General features: G+C 38.0%; 1 protein-coding gene across 2 annotated transcripts in view; it reads right to left on the bottom strand.

Moving 5' to 3' along the window:
* Positions 1–3,161: 3,161 nt before the first annotated feature.
* The window catches only part of pard6a (par-6 family cell polarity regulator alpha), a 48,021-nt gene continuing 34,668 nt past the window's right edge, over positions 3,162–16,514 (bottom strand). For both annotated transcript variants that reach the window (XM_051383287.1, XM_051383288.1), the window contains exons 3-6: positions 14,293–14,582; positions 11,333–11,458; positions 10,643–10,842; positions 3,162–9,945 (exon numbers count right to left, since the gene is read on the bottom strand). In XM_051383287.1, the coding sequence (XP_051239247.1) occupies positions 9,624–9,945; positions 10,643–10,842; positions 11,333–11,458; positions 14,293–14,582 (938 nt within the window). In that variant the 3' untranslated portion in view covers positions 3,162–9,623. The remainder of the gene's footprint in view (positions 9,946–10,642; positions 10,843–11,332; positions 11,459–14,292; positions 14,583–16,514) is intronic.

Below are 16,514 nucleotides of genomic sequence, written 5' to 3'. Positions count from 1 at the left end.
CCTCTCTCTCTCTCTCTCTCTCTCTCTCACCCCAGCTGGTCGAGGCAGAAGACCACCCACCTAGAGCCGAAGGATCTGTCCTAGGTTTCTGCCTTTTAACAGGCAGTTTTTCCTTGCCCTTGTCGCCTAGTGCTTGCTCATGGTGGTACTGTTGGGTCTCTGTAAATAATGTTTTAAAGAGTTCGGTCTAGACCTGCTCTATTTGAAAAGTGTCCTGAGATAACTTCTGCTATGAAATGACGCTATACAAATAAAATTGAATTGAATTGAATTGAAAACACTACTACACTCAAAACTGTGGTTTAGAGGCAGAGCGGGTCGTCCACTTATCAGAAGGTTGTTGGTTTGATCCCCGGCTCCTCCCACCATCCTTGAGCAAGATACTGAATCCCAAATTGCTCCTGATGCGTTAGTTTCTGTCCGATGGGCTTTGCCATCACTGAGTGATAAGATAAGATATATACTTTATTGATCCCCTAGGGGGAATTCTTCTTTTCACTCTTTTTTATTCTTACACACACACACAGGCTGAAATACACACTTCACACTTGTGGCATTGCAACAGGGAGAGAGATGGTGGAGTGATGGGCTCGCCACGTTAGCGGGAGGTAAAACTGGCACCTCTCCAGCTACCAGTCCACACTCCATATTGTGGTCTGTGGGATTTGGATCCCAAGCCAAGTCCCTATACACTGAGTTACTGCCACCCCAACACTGAGCTACTGCCAACATATCCACTGACAACACTGAATTAACTCAGGTTTCTCACATTTAATTCATGCTCAAAGAGCTTTACTAAACATATAAATATATACTCATTCCTCAGACATTCACTCATATTCTACAAATACTTTTTCTTCCGTAATGTTGGAGTCCCCTCAATTAATATTCACTGAAAAACAGAGGACCATCCCTGTGGAACTATCTACTTCTACTACTGTCTTCTATCACTACAGTCAATATCTATATTATCTTTATTCAAAAAAAAATCTCAAAAGGTCTAATATATTTAATCTCAATATAACAGCTCTCCTTCTTGTTCTATTTCTTTTAAATTCTATTGTTGTTATACAGTATATATATTTATTGTGCATGTGCAAATACGCTGCTGTACAGGCAGTATTGTATGTGCAGCAGGTTCTGACCACATTACTGTATGAATGAAGGCTTTTTGCACAGCTGTAGCTCGATAAGAACCTCCATCTGAACACAGTGAACCGTGTTTCTCTCTGTTAATTTCCTCCAGCCACATAAACAGACTCAATCAGCCTCAGTCAAGTATACAGCGGCGGTGCTTGCTTTAGCTTATCCTGTAATGGATATCACCTCTGTTTAGACTGATGACATTTCCAGCCAGACCAACTCTGCTGCGTTTTAACACGCTGCTGCTAGAATCACATTAGGCACTTCTTTCTCTTTTTCTCTTCTGCAAGACGGCTGGAAGAGAACGATGTGTGAACTGAAACCTACAGTCACCCTGAAGGAGGTCTGGGATGGATTGTAGGCACTGAAAGACCAACCGTGAGCATGTTGTGAGGATATCTGCTGCAGGACTGCTCTTTGCTGGTCAGCGTCGAGGGAGTAGTTTCTGATGCTACTTTATAACGCAGTGTTCTGTCACTGATTTGGAAGAGAGCAGAAATACGTAAGCTTACCCTGCAAAAGCTCAAAGAAAAGAATGAAAAGAGATTCGCATGGATTAAAATACAGGTAATCAGGAAAGAAAGAGTGGTGACAAAAGAGAAAGGGAGGAAAAAAGAAGAATGGAGGATTAGAAAGAGAAAAAGAACAAACAAAAGTATGTATTGACCTTAAAATAATAGTAATGAAGGAACATTTTAAGAAATTTGAAGTTAAAAGAATGGAAGAAAGGAAAAAAAAAGGAATGGTGACAGATGAAAGTGGTCAAAAAGGAAAGAAAAAAACAAAACACAAAGAAGGGAATGAGGAAAGAAAAAATAGGAAATTCAATTTCAATTTCAATTCAATTCAATTCAATTTAATTTATTTGTATAGCGCCAAGCGGCTGTGGCTCAGAGGCAGAGCAGGTCATTCCTTAATCGGAAGGTTGTGGGTTCAATCCCCAGCTCCTGGTGCCACATGTCGAAGTATCCTTGAGCAAGATACTGAACCCCGAATTGCTCCCGATGCTGTGCATCCTGTATGAATGTTAGTTTCTGTTCGATGGACTTTGCCATCACTGAGTGAAAGTGTGTGAAAGGGTGAATGTGGCACGTAGTGTAAAAGTGCTTTGAGTGGTCGGAAGACTAGAAAGGCGCTATACAAGTACAGGTCCATTTACCATTTACCAATTCATAACAGAAGTTATCTCAGGACACTTTTCAAATAGAGCAGGTCTAGACCGAACTCTTTAAAACATTATTTACAGAGACCCAACAGTACCACCATGAGCAAGACCTTGGAGACAAGGGCAAGGAAAAACTGCCTGTTAAAAGGCAGAAACCTAGGACAGATCCTTCGGCTCGAGGTGGGTGGTCGTCTGTCTCGACCAGTTGGGGTGAGAGACAGAGAGAGAGAGAGAGACAGACAGACAGGTGCACAGCAACAACAGTATTGGCAATGGCAATCTAGCAGGATCTAACTATCAATCTAGAAATAACTATGGTGTGGTCAAAGTATTATTCATTAGAGTATTATAAATATAATTAAGTATACAAAGGTTATTACAAGCATACTTTTACATCTTTTGCTTTATTTAAAGAATATTTAAAATGCACTTTTATTGTAATTTTAGTGTACTTTATTGTGTATCATAAATTGTATGGTGTATTTTTAAAAAATATACTAAATTGCAGGTACTTATAGTGTTCATTTAGTGAACTCATGGAAAGTATAATTATTTTGCTTTGTGCAAACTAAAAATGTATTTCAGTTTCACGCCATTAGTTCATTAGAAATGTATTGAAGTATAAGGCAACAAAAAAGCATACATGTACTACGTAAAAGTGTACTTAGTACATTCTTTAACAAGTATAATTTAAGTAAATTTTTTTACAAGGGAGGGAAGAAAGAAGTAAAGTGAGTTAAGTAAAGAATGGAGGAAAGAAAGTAAATCAATAAAGAAAACAGGAGTAAGAGAGACAGGATGAAAGGAAGGAAAGAAAGAAAAAAACTGCATTAGTAAAATGAACAGCATACTCTTTATGCCTTTTTATAATACTTTATTTATGATAATCATCTTATTTCATCTCCAAATGACATTCACAGTTTAGTTACAGACTCCTATAGAAACCGGCTGTGTGTTCAGTGCAGGTTCACACACTCTAACCCTGCAGATGAGTCCTGCTGTCCTCCATCCTCTGACAACCTGCTGCACCGAGCTGTTTCACCTCATCAGCACGCAGGACATGACATCCAATTAAACACAAGTATCCTTACTGGAAAAGGCACTTCCTTTGTTTTCTAAAAGCGTGTACAGTCAGGGTAATTTTTTGCTTAACCACACAACCATCGGAGAGGTCTTCGAGCTGACCCGTTATCAGGATGTAATTGGGCTGCATTCAGAGTTCAACAGTGATGTGACATTGAGGGGTTTGGCAACATGATCATCGCACACACAGATTTCTGTTCATTCGGACATCAGCAGTGTCGGTTAGAGGCTCATACTGGCTCGAGCCTCGAATCTTTCTTATCACAACAAAGGCTGTAGTAGTGGGTTCTTCCTTCTTTTATACAGTTCAACCATTTTTGTATGTTTTTTACATGTACCATGCCTGTCTGTGCTCTTATCTAGAGTCAGATAAGAAGATCAGTATCAGTTTCACCTCTTCGTGGCCATTACAGAGTTAGGTCCAGTATGCCTAGCTTAGCATAAAGTATGAAAGCAGGGGGGCTGAGTACTAGCTACATCAAATATGTCTGATTTAGGCCCTACATAATGTAGCTTGGATCAGCAAGATCAGCCTTTCTTTGTTTTGTTTTTTGTGTGTTGAAGGTCTCTGCCACAGTGCAGGACACACTATGCATCCAGGTGTGGAAGCAAATAGGTTACAGGTGTAGTGTTTGTGTATCAGGAACCACAGCGAAGGGTTTGACACAATGAACGAGTTTATGACAGTGACATAAGATTTGAGACTGGATCATTTATGACAGATCCAGAATCAGTTTCCCACAATACATTATTGACATAATTAAAATCAGGCTGCTTCCAAATCAGCAATATCAAAACGATTTTACATTTGGCTTTTTTGAACAAATATCTTAACTACTGTAAAACACCTGACTGTGGTTGGTTATTTGCACAAATATAACCACTTTAGAGTCAGACGGAGTAAGAGCTAGGTTAGCAGTTTCCTCCCTGTTCTATTATTTGTGCTAAGCTAGGATAGCATGCCCTGGATCCGTGTACTTTCCACACAGAAATACACTGATCTGTTCATCTGACTCTGGGTAAGAATATTGGACTGTTTCTTTAATCCTGGTGTGCAGTGACTACACACAGATTCACTAGAGAATGTCCCCCATGTTAGCACAAAATCAACTGAAATGTTACAGGTACAAATGCATTTCAGTTAATACTGTACACTAGTGGTGCACATTAACAAACACTTACATTTACAATAAATCAAACTGCCAACACTGCCACACAGTGGTGGTCTGCTCCTGTTGATTTTTGTTTAGGTTGCTCACTATTATCAGTAGCTCAGTGTTTGTCTCCATTATTCCACACGTTGGTCGGGACACAGAGTGTCAATCATAGAACAGCAAGGATAAATGATCTATACAATTATGGATAAAGTCATAAGCCATGATAAGCTCCTAACATGTAAACCTTGGAATGACTGTGCTGACATGAACACCAATGGTACTTCATTTTGGGGAATATATTCTAGGATGTCCATCATTATGATGGAACAGTTAGACATGCATTCATTACAAATCAAACCAAAGTTGAAGTTTAACTGTAATTTAGAAATACCCGTCTCTGAAAAAGACGTCCTTCATCTTTAATTAAGCTACTAAAGCAACATTTGCTACACAAACAGAATGTTGTGTGCATGTTAACACATTCAGCAACAGCCTACCAAACACACCTTTCATCTCAGCCACCCGTCTCCTCTCACATACAATTTAAAAGTACAAGAATAAGAAAAATACTCTCCATATTTTACACGTTATAAAATGTTCTCTTACATAAAAACTTCTCCCGGTTAATGAAAAACTCTATTGTTTCATCATTTTACATTTATACTAAGTAACATACATTAAAATGAAAAAAATGCCATTGTGTTTTGTGTGTGCATTAAGCAGTTGTTGATATCAAATTTTGACAAAATATATTCAGTTTAGGTGCACTTGATTTATCTTTCCTGTCTGTTGGATAATAAATCAAGTGCTTTCCTTAAAACTCATCTAGCTGTTTGTTAGCTGGACTATATTACCTGCTGAGTGGATTTAACTTGATTTGGTGTTAAAGGTTTCATTTCCAAACCCAGCACATCATTTTCTAGATAACAATTCACATTTGAATTCTTACTGATACTTCATTTGTGGGGTAGGACTGGAATATAACTCTTCCCAAGTTAGATTAGCTTAGCACATAGCATATCTAAGTACAGGAAAGGATGAAGTTGAACGAGGTATATACTGTCAACGGTTCTGACTGAGGCTTGCTCAACTGTTATCGGAGCACAGAGCAAAAAGGGGTGGGACTGCTACAGGAAAATACAACCAATGAAAGCTTTCATTTGGACATGAATTAATGTGATTTTGTGTAATTTTATGGCTTAGCAGTGAAATACATGGAACAACAACAATTCAACTGTGATAGCTGTCTCATATAAATGGGTCCAACAGGGTGTGACAAGTGTTCACATCTCCAGTTAAGAAAGGGGTATCAGGTAAAATGTTTGATCTGTGTTTACCTTACTATTTAATGTCAAAATGGCTGCAGTGAAAAAGGTCAAATAGCCTGTAGCAGGAATGCTTAAAGCTGCAGTAGGTAACTTTTATAAAAATAACTTTTTGTCATATTTGCTGAAACTTTCACTATATCCTGACAGTAGCACATGAGACAGATAATTGTGAAAAAAACAGGTTCCTCTGGCTCCTCCCAGTGCTCCTAATGGCATTTAAAAGAATCCAGCCGGCCTGAACAAATCAACCAATCAGAGCTGAGAAATACAGCTGATAGTTGTTGAGTTTCGTTCTCAGGTTATCAAACACAGACGCTGGGAATGACACTCAACAATCAACTATCTTCAAGCCTCCAATCCAAAGTGTCTTTATATCTTTCTCGGCTCTGATTGGTTGTTTTCATACAGGTATGGTTGATTCTTAAAAATGCCATTAGGAGCACTAGGAGGAGCAGGGAGGACCACATTTTTTCACACATTATCTGTCTCAAAAAGTTATTTTTATAAAAGTTACCTACCAGTAAGCATGACTCCAGCCCTGTTTGAATCCCTGGTTAATAAGTGTGTATAATTTATTCATAACAGTTGCACTTAACAAATTAAAAGTCATAGTTCTTTCAGTGCATTAAATGGCTTTAGTATCTATAAGGTTTGCTTTAAGAATCAGGGTTTATTTCTACCTCCTCTGGGGCACAAGAACTGCCCTGAGCAGGATAAGACCAACATAGCACTGAAAGAGCATTTGGACTGTCAAGCAGGCTATGAAGCTCTGTATATTTCTATTAGGATATTGGGATTTCTGATGAATAATATACTATAGCATATAAAGTATATAAGTACTCAGGGCAGGCTGGAATCACCCAAGGCCAAGTTGTATGTAATATAGCTGATATTATTTTGTAAACATCATGTGACACTGATTCAGTCTGACAGACCGAAAATATTTGGGTGTAATTGGGAGCAGAAAGTGAAACAAGAGTGAAGAAAGAGCGCAGTGTGTGACTAAAGTCAGCCAACATTTCTGACTGTAAGGCAATACCCCCAGAGCTCCACAACAAAGAGCTGGTCTCACACACACAGGTTTATATGACCCAGATAAGAAAATAAAAACACTGCGTGTGCCTCTGTGTCCCATACTGCACTGCACTGTTCAAACATGACAGGAATTTCCTTATTTTGACCCCTACTCCCTGATGGTTGATAGTGTGTGTGTGTGTGCATGTGTGTCTGTACGTGATTGGAGTTTGTTTGGCTAGAGGGCAGGGTACTGATTATTACATTTAGTGTGAAAATCTTCATATAAAAAAAATCAGTGTACCTACATCCCCATCCTTTTATAGTTTCTGAAATTAGTTTAGAAATCAGAATAATGATATATTTGATTCACAGGAATTGTGTCTCCATAAATATCAGACTTTAAATGCTATATCTTTGACGAACAATATAGTAGAACTAACCACCTTTTTTCAGTAATGTGTGTTATGGAACCAAATGTCCCATTTCTCTTACATATTAAATATATATATTAAAAAAACAAAACAATATACAATTTTAAACCTTGAATTTAACCAATACGATGATTCATGATTATTGTTTGACAGCTGATTTTGTGAAAAAATAAAAATATTTTTTTAAGAAATCAAAAATAAAGTATTGCAAATATTAACCAGTTAATTGTTAACATGTTCTCTGTCCTGCTGTCCTATATGTACATATATTGAGTTGTTAATGATGTACAACACCATCAGGGCACTATTTCAGTGTTGCAATTGCAACAACCAGTGCAGAGACTGCGTGGGGGTCTGTACCTGCTGTTGTGGTTCATGTATTTGCAGCAGCACAAAGTGTAGACGGGCAGAGCGAAGGTGAATATAGATCAGAGGGTGTGGTGAATCATAAATACGCTCTTAACCAATCACAACACAGCTTTCATAGCTGTAATACAACTGAGCTCTGAGCAGCCTTTCTCAAATAAGAGGCTATCATACAGTATGAGTCCTGGGCCAGATGCATAAAACTACGATATGCACAGCCCAATGCACGCCTGATTCTGTTTATTAATCTCAATCACTGTGAAAACAAGCTTCAGTTCCACTCCCATAAATAAATATAGAAACACCCTTGGCTCCACAACTCATTAGACCTGTCAATGAGAGGGATGGCAAAGAAGAAAACGTGATGCATTTGGCAAAGTTCTCCAACAGTATCAGAACAGCTGTCTGTGGCTGTTTATTTCTCCCGTACCACTAATCTATCACAGGTACCTGTAAACCATCATCGGGGTAATATTTCAATCATTATTGTTAACGTCATAAGGATGATCAAGGACTAATCTATGCAGCTCACATTGAAACAAACTTTACAACGTGATTCACACTTCAGGATCATTAATGGGAGATGATGGTGAATAAAAGTAAAAAGATAAGATAAAATGTATCACTCATAAATAGGTTTATAAATGCACCTCTGATTAACATTGTACAGAACACCGTGTAGAATAAACATCATTCAACCTATATCTCATGTCCACCATTATGTTACCCGCAGTTAGTTCTTGAATACTTTGTGTTTGCCTGCTCTGAAGCATGCATGAGGTGCACACATTCTCACGGCACGTTCTTCTTTTATAAATACTACTTGGGAAAAGGTGGGAGAAGGCGTACGCATGCACTGTAATGCAATAAGTTATTTTAGCTAAAAAAAATTGTTGAAACAGATTTCATTGAAAATTGTAAGGAACACAAACTCATTTTTTTAAGTTAAAAAAGATTCTTGATTAAGCAGCTTTTTACTGGATATTTAAGTCAATACCACTACAATATTATATTATATGCCACAATATTACTAAAGCTACTTGATCAAGGATGTTGATTTAACTTATGAAAGTGAGTTAGTTTTACTTAAAATTGTTGATGGAAAAAATAAATAAACTCACAGTGTGGGTTTTGTGCATTTGCATTGCTTATACATCTGGCCCCTGCTGTCAGATGGTTACAGGGATTTCAGGAACTGAAGGAGAAACTGAAAGACTGTTTTTTTTATCAAAATACCAACAATTCACTTTGTGCTGCCTCATCTGAAGGAATCTCCCACCTGTGCACAAAATAGTCTGCTTTTTCTGGTTGTTGTGCTGCCAAGAACATAGAGCCCTCAGTGTTTTACATGATATTATTGTTTCATGGTCTTGTAGTCAGCTACTCTTGTTAGTGATGTTTCTGATTGATGCAACTGCAGGTTTTGTACTATGAAAAAGCAATTTCCGAATAGAGATGAGTTTCTTAAATATGTTGACATCAAACTGGCGTATGGCTTATACGGGAGCATTTTGCAATTATTTCTCAATCCTGTTGCTCTCTTTAAGCCCACACTGATCAGTTAATACATTATGGCATTCAAATCATTTCCTTAGGGTGAATATAAATATTTTTTTTGTGTACAGAACCTGACAGTTCAGCTCTATACGTTACCTCAGCCAGATGTAGCAGACATATAAAGAGTCAGTGTTGTTATGCCTGTAAATTGTGAAACTCATGATCCAGGGAGGAGGAATCTAGCCGGCCCCTACATCCTGTATCTCTGCGGTCCGTCCACTTTAAAAAGAAAAACTATCAGTGAATCAACAGGAAGATCCTTCAAAAGAGAAGGTGCTGCTGACAAAGAGCACAGCCATCTGTAGTTGTCATGGTTACAGCACTCTTGGTTATAACATTCTGTAGTCCACACTGTTACAGTGTAGTGTTGTCGTGGTTACAGTGTTATTATGTTGCCGTCCTCTCTCATGCTCTCTTGACTGCTACTAGATGTGTGGGCAGGGTTTCCATTGTGATTTGACATCGTCACAGAGGTGTCACTCAGGGTTGCTCCTACGCTATTGGGCAACGAGACACTCTGTGGGAGGGGCCTAACCACAGTGGAGTTGTGCGGCCTGTTGCTTGGTGAGTCTCTGTTGAGGTTACTGTTGTTACTATTGGTCACCCGTTGGGAGTCAAAGGGCGTCAGGCAGTCGTTCTCCAGAATGAGGTCCCCATCGTCGTCTTCATCATCACTATCGCCCTCTGCAATGCTGTTGCTGGGGTAACAGGACACAACAGGGTGAATGATGATTATAGAATTAATGTAGAAATTACAACAGAAATAAAAACATATGATACATTCTGCATTCATCTGTTTTTTACCCACTTTTTCCGCCTGAATTCAATAACCACTCTTATTTTAGCTCTTGTTTGGTCTCCACCAACTCCTGAGAAAAATATCTTTCTCTTTACCTACTAATTGCTACACTATATTCTCCAGCTAGTCTCTAACCGTGTCTGTCTGCTGCTGAGCAGGTATTGTACAGGGGGTTTATCAGACCTAAAAGGAGGTTTTAAGTGATTATGAAACAGTCTCAAGTTAATACTCGCTTGTAACATTTTTTCTACACTGTTGACATCAAAGCAGAAAGTGGGGTAAATGAGTTTTACATTTACGCTTCTTGAAAAGTGGAAGATTCATTAAAATGTTATTTCCACAGATTATTTCCACATAAATGCAAAATATGTTTCTGCCCACTATTTTCATTTTTTAAAACCTCAACCATACATATAATCTCTTTCTTCTCCTTCCCTTCTGCTGCTTGTGGCTATTTTTGTCATTATAATCCAGGGTCAGATTGGTCTCAGTGCTGTTCTAAAGGCTTCACAGCACCCTGGAATAGAATTCTGAGAAAACACTGACTTCAGTGCTTCAGTGAAGAAAACAGTCCCTCTGTCCTGTCCATGTCATACCTTGCGGTAATGGGGTTGCTCTGAGAGGCAGGGCTTGGTGAGTCATGTGATGGTGCCGAGCCGGTAGATCCAGCTGAGCCCACGGAACCAGAGTTGCCCATTGAGGTTTTACTCCCACGATGCACCACGTTGTTCCTCTGGTTAGCTGGCTTGACAGTCACAATGAGGTTGTGACTGTTGGCCACCATCATGTCTGTAACCTGAAATGATAGATGGAGAATTTTAGCTCTGGAGGAGGTGAAGACAACATCAAGGATTTGTCTCATATAGTCGCTGATTCAATACATAAATGGAAAGCCATTATGGGGACATATCTAAACTTTTGCTAAGGCTTGGCAGGTTACTAGTAGGTTAATGTTGGACACTGTTCAGCCTTTTCCACCAACAGAGAACCAGCATTGTTCCAGTTCATGCACCTAATTTTGATCCAATCGGAGCAAAAATAAATTAAATTAAAAAACCAAAAAGTATCAGATTTTCCTTGGCAACAAAAGTGGGTGTGTCATATTCTACAGGTCTCTGTGCATTGTGCAGCACCCTCTGTTGATGATGCATCTGATTACAATGGTTCCGCTCAAAACTGTTGGAAACACAGGCTGATTCACTAGATAGCAACAAGGTTCCAAGAACCCTAAATTGAACTGGTTCAAGAACCAGAACTAATTTGGTGGAATGACACTGTATGAATACCTGATCCAAAGATTTCCCTGCTACATCGATGCCGTTAACCTCGAGGATCTCGTCATTCACTCCCAGCAGCCCTGTACTTTCCGCCAGCCCACCACGTACCAGACGAGATATGAACACCCCTGGAACCTACAGGAGGAGAAGGAAGAAGAGAAGTGCCAAATGTTATGTCTCTCTGCAACATGTTTCACAACCTGAGAATGTAGATTTAATATTAACAAATCTATGAAACATTCAGCAGTCAGCATACCCAAATATTTATTAATATATCTTTTTTTTTTTTTCATGTTTTCTAGTATTGGTTTGGTTTCAACAACTTTTGTAGTCCTCACATTAACTAGAATGACTATCTTGTGATTGTATGCCTCTGCCATCCAGTCAAGTTATACTGCAAACTCTAAAGAAATTATATAAAATGTATGAAATGTATTTTTGGCTATATTAATGATACATGGTAAATGGACTGTACTTATATAGCACCTTTCTAGTCTTCTAATCTTGTATAGCTATACTAAATGTGCTAGGAATATAATACGTTGTAAGAATGGATGAGATGGAAAGATAAAAGCGAGTCAACATGTGTGAAATCTGGAATCAGCCAATTCATTCTTTAATTATGTCTAAACACCTATTTTGAGACTACAGTGACTTTTGACCTTTAAGTCATAAGGTCACCAATTCAGTGTCCAACCAGCTGTAAAATATATCTCCTCTTCTGTTCCTGAATTATGGTGTTGAATAACGACCAAAAACGTTACAGTAAAGTTGACCTTTGACCTTTGGATAAAACATGCCATGACTTCATAGGTATATCCTGTTAAACACCGGCTTGAATTTTTATTTTACAGCATTATTCTTGAGTTATGGATATTTTGTGAATTCTACTCATTGAATTCTTACATTGAATTCTAATCCGTTCATCCTTGAGTCTAAGTGCACATTTGTGTCAAATCAGAAGAAATTCCCTCAAGGTGTTCCTGAAATATTATTATTATTTGCAAGAATGCAACAACAACCTGAAAACATAATGGCCTTAACTATCATATGATAATGATAAATAAGTTTACTGTATGAACTGGAGCCCAAACGGTATAGGATTTTTGAGTGGAAAAATTCACAGATTACTGATGTCTATGCACTATACACTGTATAGAAAAGCTCAAAATCAAAACTTTAAGAGAAAAACAATTCGCAAACATTTCCCAAATATACCCTGAATTCGAATTACACAGAAACTCCCCTATTTACTGGGAGAAATGTCCAAAAGTCAAATTATTGCAGCAAAATATGTCTCCTCATGCCACGAACTGAGGACAACCAGTGGAAACTCAGATAAATGTATCAAATAATTTATTGTTTTAGTTGTTGTTTTTTTTTTTTTAATACACACACACACAGACACACACACTCTCACACACACACACATACACACACACAGACACACACACTCTCACACACACTCCCACACACTAAAAAAAAAAAAAAAAAACTTACAGTTTAATCTATCTATTTTATTTTAATTTTTATATATTTTAATATTATATATATTATATATTATATTTAATAATTTGTTATTAATATATATTGACAACAGACTACTTGTTTTAACTGTAGCCGGTTACTTTACTACTGTTTTAATGACATTTTTAGTTAACACAAACTGATTGATTGATTGATTCATTCATTGTAATTAATTACTTATTGACTGAGATTGATTGATTGTGACTGTGATTGTGATTGAGTTAATCATAGGTACAGTATGACCAACAGTATAGATTATAATTCATTTATTGTAAATATTGTTTTTCTTTATTGTTATTATTATTATTTTTAATTCCAAACGCTTGCTTTGGCAATATGTACAATGTTATGCCAATAAAGCCATTTGAATTGAATTGAAAATAATTAACACAAAAGCAAAACCATTATTTCCCAAATTTTTTGAGCAACTTTTAGGATTGTCTGACCAACAGTAATGATCCTGACTTGGTCACAGGTGGGAAGCTCTACAGTGAGAGCTGCAGCAATGACCCGACTTGGGTCTGACTATCGATCATTATATGATCATTGTCATTAGTTATCTCTAGTGCACAAACATGAGACTGTTGCCAGTAAAGGCAGCACAGGCAGAGATGGAGGAATCATTTGTCAGTCATCATCCTGACCTTCTTACCTAGTTACTAAGTTTGGCTGTACATCTGTGCTCTGTGTCGACTCCTTGAGCTCCCATTTGACAATAATGGTGCCTACTGTGAGAGTTTATTCCCTTCCCTTATTCAAAGATGTTACCACAGTGCTTTGGACAAGAATGGCAATATGATAATGGTCTGTATCTTCTTGTACAACATTTACTCATTAAATTGATTAACAACCACTAGACTAATGCTATATTTTGTTTAGTTGTGTACTTAAATTATGCCAGCTGTTTCTGTAATTTTATTTAGGAAACATTATGTTTCTTACTTCCCTCTAGTTGCTATAGCTTACGGGTTAACACGGCAGAATGTGAGAAGAAGACAATGACTGGAGTGGTGTGACCTTTCAGGACAGTTTTCCCAATAAAACGTATTAAAAATTCAGTACTGACTGTAGGGTCAGTGGCTAGGGATACGAATCGAGAGAACCGGTTTCTTTTGAGAACCGGTAACAAATTGTCCAATCTATCTGAAACGTATGCCTCCAAGCCGTGGCTTTTTTCCCCATAAAACAAACGTTTAATCTGACTGTCAAATACTGTAATATTTCCAAAGATGACAAAGTGAACAATAATAATACATAATCTGGCCTTCCCTTTTCTCTCTGCTTATGTGTTCTCTTCCTAAAGAGTGAATCTGTCCAGAAAATCTGAGAAAAGGTGTCTTCCTCACCAAAAGATAACAAAGTGAAGTTCGAATTGGGGTGTATCATGTTCAATTTATCATCAATTTAGAATGGTTAAGTAGAAATTAAATAATTTATCTTACCTTCTCCACACCCTGTGGTGTCACCCGTACGCTCACCCCATCACGGATGTAGAAGCCCAGTGGTTTGTGGGTACCGTGCTTGTGGAGTCGTACACGTCGGTGTGTCTCAGGTAGTATGTCCACGTCGATAATGGATGAGATCTGTCTGAAGTTCTGTGGCAGGCCAATCATAAGGCCCGGTTTGTTCTTCGAGTGGGTGGAGCCTGAGCCAGTGGTGCGCAGTCCGGTTAAGCCCAGACCCTTTTTACGCCTCTGGAGGGAGTTGGTGGCAAAAATGACAGGTTCATCCTCTTAAAGAAGACACACAGAGGGATGGAGAGAACAGTTAGTTTATGTGTGATGGTTTTATTAATGTTAATAATAATAGAGAATTTAACATTTAATTAAAACAATATTTCAAAGGTCTGGAAACTGCCACATTATATGTGCTTCCCTCTCCTTCATGCCATGTCTCCACGTAGTGGTGGCTATATTGTTTGGCGGCTGTGGCTCAGAGGCAGAGCGGGTTGTCCATTAATTGGAAGGTTGTTGTTTCAATCCCCGGCTCCTCCCGCCACATGTCGAAGTATCCTTGAGCAAGATACTGAACGTATGTGTATGAATGAGTTAGTTTCTGTTCCATTGGCTTTGCACTGAGTGAATGTGTGTGAAATAGCGAACGTGGCATGTAGTGTAAAAGTGCTTTGAGTAGTCGAAATGCGCAGTACAGATACAGTACAATTACCATTTAAACCAAATGCAATTTGAGTTTGACTTTTGACTGTTTGAAGTTGCTGTAGCTGATCAGTGTGGAATAGCAGGGTTGCAGATTGAGTTAGCAAAGTAAAGTCAGCAGCTATTAGTTGGTTTCCACAAAGAATGGGCAAAATATGTCTGTAGAACAGACGCCATTTTATGTTAAACACGTGAAGTAAAATAGATTGTTTGTTAAGATAATACATACACAGGATTTTCACTGGCCGATACCGATGCTGATATTTAGAGAGGAGGGCTGCCGATGGCCAATATATAATGCCAATATCAAAACCAAGATAATCAATGTACAATTCTATTCTATTCTATAGGAAATTCAGGCATGTGTTTACGGCAAGATGCTTAAAAGTTATAGTACAGCACTTGAAACTAATTTTTTTTCACCTTTCAAAAATTCACAACAGCACTAACATTGTTCCGTACAGTGCAGACGTCGGTTGATCCCTATTATCTCAAAATGCCAAATAATCGGGCCAAGTAATCGACTGAATGAAAAAAATCTATTTAAAAAAAAGAATTTTGTAAGAAACTGTCCAAACCGAAAACAGTCAGCGTTCCTGCAATTCTTAATACTCTCAACATAAAAGAAAAAATATATAATATTATTGCACATGTTCTAAAATCATCTTCAAGAATATTCTCTTATTAAAACACACTTCTGTCATTAATTACAGAGGATAAAAATATGGAGACCTTGTGTATGCCATTAATGTTTAGAGACATTGAAGACAAGTAATATATATCAGAGGTATGGAGTTATATTTTATTCTATTGAGTAGCCTACAATTAGTATTTGTACATGGGTACTTAAAATACTATATAAGGGGCTATCGAGTCCTGGGTACCAGTCCAGTCTCCTTGGATTTACATGCATATTGATATCTGCAGCACACTAATGAGAACTGTTGGGTCTGGTAAATAATGTTATAAGGAGTTCGGTCTAGACCTGCTCTATTTGAAAAGTGTCCTGAGATAACTTGGGATAAGTGGAATTCTGGTAACATTTCGGATTTTATGAACTTACTGGAAAGCACCAACTGGACAAGACAGACTGTGTGGAATATCTGCCTTACAAACAATGCAATACTTTGATAATACAACGAATTTGAGGAACCACGTGAACCATTTTTTCACTCTGAGTTAAGGTCTGCAACCATAAAGAAAAAAGGGAGTCGCTAATTAGCCAAGAATTGAGCAGGAAGTCAACTTTACCATCCAACTCTGAGAGAGGGGAGAGAATCACCCAATCTGTGGCAAACTTCTGTCTCAACTGACCCGTCTGTAACAATAACAGCAATAGTTTTTTTTATAGGAATATATAAAATTGAGGATGCAATACATAGAGAATTGCTGTGCATTTGAATGGTTGACAGGTGAATCGTAATCAAATTGGACTGTGAGGCCAGTGAAGATTCACAGCTCTAACATACAGCAGTTGAAATACGCAGATACTGTATTAATAATTAATG

This window comes from Dicentrarchus labrax, unplaced genomic scaffold (assembly GCF_905237075.1).
Source record: "Dicentrarchus labrax unplaced genomic scaffold, dlabrax2021, whole genome shotgun sequence".
Classification (NCBI taxonomy): domain Eukaryota; kingdom Metazoa; phylum Chordata; class Actinopteri; family Moronidae; genus Dicentrarchus; species Dicentrarchus labrax.
Note: the sequence above shows the minus strand (reverse complement) of the source record. Positions and strands in the feature narration are given on the sequence as shown.